The sequence below is a fragment of the Myxocyprinus asiaticus genome, chromosome 14 (genome assembly GCF_019703515.2).
Source record: "Myxocyprinus asiaticus isolate MX2 ecotype Aquarium Trade chromosome 14, UBuf_Myxa_2, whole genome shotgun sequence".
NCBI classification, from domain to species: domain Eukaryota; kingdom Metazoa; phylum Chordata; class Actinopteri; order Cypriniformes; family Catostomidae; genus Myxocyprinus; species Myxocyprinus asiaticus.
The window spans coordinates 13,943,183-13,948,149 of NC_059357.1; the positions used below are offsets into that span (position 1 = coordinate 13,943,183).

The window sequence follows — 4,967 nt, forward strand, 5'->3', positions numbered from 1 at the left end:
TGGTAATGACTAGTCATAACTATTAATTTTTGCCATGCATGACAAATGATTATTATTGTTTAAGGGCAGCTTGAATTGTTAAAATAATATAAATATGACAAAAATAGCCTTTGGGCCTCCTTGGATCAGTTCATGAAACAAAACTTTCGAGAGTGACCCTTCATCTCCACCTGGCGGCCGAGTGACGCGCGCATCAAAACAACACGTTTTACCTCATTGGCTAGCGGCTTGCACGTGACTTCACAGCTGATTTCCGTGGATGGCGTTTTTTTGCAGGATCAGATGTTCGTCCTAACCTCGTCGAGGCATGAATGCGCCTCTCATAGCTCTCGAATCTGCCGTGGCACACTGACACGCAGCTTCCCCCTGACAGTAAACCCACAGACGTAATGGCCCAGGCTGCACAGATGAACGTCCTTGATATCAACACTCCTCCTCTTCGAGTGGAGCACGACAAAAAACGACGACAATTCAGCATCCGACTGAACGGTCAGTAATGCGTCAGATAACGAGATGGTGGTCGCGGGGGGAGGAGGACAAATCACCGAACTGTCGTCTGCAAAATATGCATTTTGATTTATATCTCGTTTCCTAGTACGATTGACATGTTGCTTGATAAAATCCGCTTTGTCTATATTACGTATCACCTCCTCGCCATTTATGTAAAAATCGTTACATGCTTTAAACAATGGTGAATTGTATATGACATGAAGTATTTGTTTTGCTAGTATGGATCACCCCCCCCCCCCCCGGGTTCAAGTAGCATTATCAACCTCTTCAGAAGTACTCATCTCATGAATCCTGCGATTGTAGTTGTTTTGTTGCAAGGAGCCGCAATCAATCTCGGCTGTCACCAGCCACAGTTTGTTCGTTTGGTAAAATAAACGCTTTGTTTTTCTCTTTTCTCGCTCATTCAAGAACTATGTTGCTAGCCTAGTGGCTAGCCATCCCATCTAGACTTTGTTTTACTTCCTGTTCCTTCATCGTCACAGATTTTTATCTAAAGAAAATAAGCCCCACGTCGTCGTTACTTTGTCAGTGTTGTTCGTTTCAGCTATATCGAGAAAAGCAGAGGTTTCCACGTTCATGCAAGAACACACTTGCGCTGTATGTTGCTTCGGGGTTTCACATAAAAAGGGGTTTGTTTTCATAGCCACAACGCTTTCAGAGAGGTATTAATCCTCCTAATGTATTTTTAAAAATGCACCCATTTTTTTGTGCATTGAAAACCATTAAAAATGCATAAATTCTTGATTAGTGTTCGTCGACATCAATAAATACCCCCCTTAATTAAAATCTGTATTAATGGCGTCCCAAAGTGTATAATGATAGAAAACAAATTAAATATATTGAATATTTATGTAGTAACATATTTTATCTATATATATATATATATATATATATATATATATATATATATATATATATTAGTTTAAAAACTGGGCAAAACTGTCCCATTTAGCAATAATTATGTGCAATACACAGCTTAGTCTTTTTTTCTAACTTATCCCACCTCTTCTGGCATCACAATCCCTTGCACTATCTGTATATATCAGATTTGTATTTGTACATATATTTATGTCTTATTGTGTATTTCTATATATACTTAAACTGCTGTTCAAAAGTTTTGAAACACTTATTATTATATTTTTATTTTTCACATTTTAGAATAATAGTAAAGTCATCAGAACTATGGAATAGCAGGAATGGGATTATGGAAATTATGTTGTGACTAAAAACATCCAAAATAAGTGAAAAATATGTTATATTGTAACATTTTCAAAGTAGCCACACTTTGCTTAGAATTTGCAGACATGTACTCTTGACATTTTCTCAACCAACTTATTGAGGTATCACCCTGGGATGATTTTAAACAGTATTGAAGGAGTTCCCATCTATGCCTGGCATTTATTGGCTGCTTTTCTTTATTATTTGGTCAAAGTCATCCATTTAAAAAAAATTTAAAAAAATAAATGTAAATACAATTTTAGTTTTGAAATGAAATAAATATATTGGCACAATTATATTTTTGTCTACAAAACTCATTTCAAACATTTAAGCATACGCCTTCAGATCAAAAGATTTTTAAGATCATGAGAAACATTTAAGGCAAGTGACCCAAGACTTTTGAACGGCAGTGTGTATTTTCTGTTCGCTTTTTATTAGACAAATTACTTGTATGTGTAAGCATACTTGGCAATAAAGCTCATTCTGATTCTGAAACATTGGCAAAGGATGTCTTGTGCTATGTTTATTTCAATAACTTTTGGCATTTTATAATATCTGAACAAAATTACAAACATTTCTGATTTATTCTGCTTGTAGAAAATAAACAGAACACACATAGTTAAAATTTTAGTACTATTTCACAAGTGAAACTCTATTGCCTTTTCCAGCAGTCAAAATGGGCTCACTTTGCACTTCCATTGCATAATGTCAAACAGTGTGTTGCAGTGTTACAGGTGTTTAGTAAGGTGCTCTAATGTTGTTGTTTTTTAGGACGTCTTGTGTTTTAGGGGAAATAACATCCAGGTCTTAAACTGTATAAAAAATACTCTCTATGTGTGTGGACATGTGTATGTATGGACAAACCCTGTTTGAGAGGAAAGTCTGATATTTGTTGGAAAGATGCTGTACCCAGTGGAGTAGGTGGGAAAGCTAGAGGACAGTTTGGGGCTAGGGGCTAAATGTGAGGAAATGTAAATTATTTTTAGGTAAAATTTTATTTATATATGTGCAAAAAACTATTTAAAGCTGCATAACATCCAGAAAGTCTGAAGGTGAACATTCCATGGCTGGTTCTTCGAATACGGGTCAAAATTGACCCGTTAAGACAATGCAAGGAATGTAGTTTTAAATGGTTATTTCTCTTATTACCATTATTCTTTTTTGTATGGCTTTTTCACTGTGACTCTCTTTAAAATTTTGGCTTTTGTGTTAATCAGATCAAATGTTCAATGGAAATTATTATTGTTAGAACAGCTTTTGGACCCATTTTTAAAGCACAATTCTAAAGTAAAACAGTGATCTGATGACAAAATATGGTAAGTTGCTAAATGTCGTTATAGTTATCGGCCTATAGTTTGTTAAAATCGGTATCTATATCGGCCGAAACTATTTCCCTGGAAAATGCACTCTTTACTGCGATGAAATAAATAACAAAGCACAGCTAGCCTGTTTGACAGAGCACAGTTATTTACTAATGCCAACATGTTCATAAATGTAAGTAATGTAAACTATTTGTTACAGAATGCTAACTGATATACTTGCATGTTTGTGTCCATTGCATTTGTTTGGTACGAAGGTTCCCATGACAAGGCTGTGCTGCTGTATGAATACGTGGGGAAGAAAACAGTGGATCTGCAGCATACTGAGGTTCCTGAAGCTTACAGAGGACGAGAGATTGCCAAACACCTAGCCAAGGTTGTATAAGGTTGCTCCTTCAAAATATTTTTATGTTTAGTGTTCATTGCAGTACATTTTAATTTGATTTGTGTTTGTTGTTGACAGGCTGCAATGGATTTTGTGGTAGAGGAAGACCTGAAAGCCCATCTAACATGCTGGTACATCCAGAAATACGTCAAAGAAAATCCCCACCCCCATTACTTGGAGCACATCATCCATTGAGGGCAAGCAAGAGAGAGATGGGGACACGAAATGAAGATCTCTCAGTTCTAATAGGATGATTTGGGATTGGGCGGGATGTGTATCTGTGGGATGTGGGTGGGGGGGTGGGGGGGGTCCCTAATCTGTCTGATTGGTCTTGAAACTCCACAAAACAAAAGATGTATTTTTGGTTTGCGAGCAAGAGTGAATGCGTTTGAAAGTGGGGAGATATCTGAAGCTATACCAAGCTGTGTAAACGTTTTCTTGGAAGCCTGCACTCAGAGTGTGGACTTTGAGGTGGTCAAGGGATTCAGTCCCCCAGTAATTTCAGTGGTTTTCAAACTTTCAAGCCAGTGCAGAGAAGTGAGAGGATAACACCCAATATGAGCTCAAAATATGATCATAAAAGTGACGTTAGACAGCAAATGCCTCTCTGGCCTCATGCCTTCTGATTTTAGCGGTGCTTACGAGAGAGATGCACACCTAATTGTGTTCCCACATGCACAGACAATCTCTCAAACCATACAAAGTGCACATCCAGCCTGGCATGGATTATAAGGGACAACACAATCTACCGTCCCAGTCAGAGACAGCCATTTTATTATCTGCATGTTCTAGGCTGATTTTGTGCTTTTGCGTGTGTGTGCCCGGTGTAGACTATGGCCAGTGAGGAGCTCAGATTCTGAAGACAATCGCCCAACCTTAATAATCTGCAGGGCTGAACCTCTCAGGATGCACTCTTAATAAAAACAATAAAGCACCTCTCCATAGAGGATTCTGTTACATGTGTGTGTGTATGAGAAAAAAAAAAAAAGTGTTGAATGAATGTCAGTGTAAGTTAGTCTCATAATTCCCAGGAGTCTTATTAAAAGTCAGTTGATGAACTGCATTGATCGAGATCTATCGTTTACAGGGTAAGCAAGCTGAGCAGACTGGGGCATATTCTGCCCTGACACACAAACATCAATGACCATGATATTCCTGGTGATGATAAAGAAGGTCATCTTTTTCAAGGAAACTGACTGGGCTCTGTTAGTCACCTACAAAGATTGTGACTCAGTACAGACTGAATATGCCTGAAATTCATCCATTTTTACACACTTATATAGTCTTGATGTTTCTTTTCATGGTTTTGAATAAAATATATAAATTCGACAAATTTGTTTTGTTTATGAGCGTGATGCAGTATCATAGTGTATGGTGGGGTGTCTTTTGAATAACTCTTGAATTCAAATGCAAAAAAAACAAAAAAAAAAATTGCTTTCTATCAAGGCATACACGACAATGTATTCTGATGTAGAATTCCATTTGGGTCTTATTAGTACCGTTAAAGTTATTTATGCAAAATTAACATGTTTATG

At 37.2% G+C, this 4,967-nt stretch overlaps 1 protein-coding gene across 1 annotated transcript; it reads left to right on the forward strand.

Annotated features, from left to right (window-relative positions):
- Positions 1-243: 243 nt before the first annotated feature.
- Positions 244-4,389, forward strand: natd1 (protein NATD1). Its single transcript, XM_051717797.1, has 3 exons — positions 244-489; positions 3,305-3,423; positions 3,511-4,389. Exons 1-3 carry the CDS (start codon positions 390-392, stop codon positions 3,625-3,627), a joined length of 336 nt encoding a protein of 111 aa, XP_051573757.1. The 5' UTR covers positions 244-389; the 3' UTR covers positions 3,628-4,389.
- The last annotated feature ends 578 nt before the right edge of the window (positions 4,390-4,967 follow it).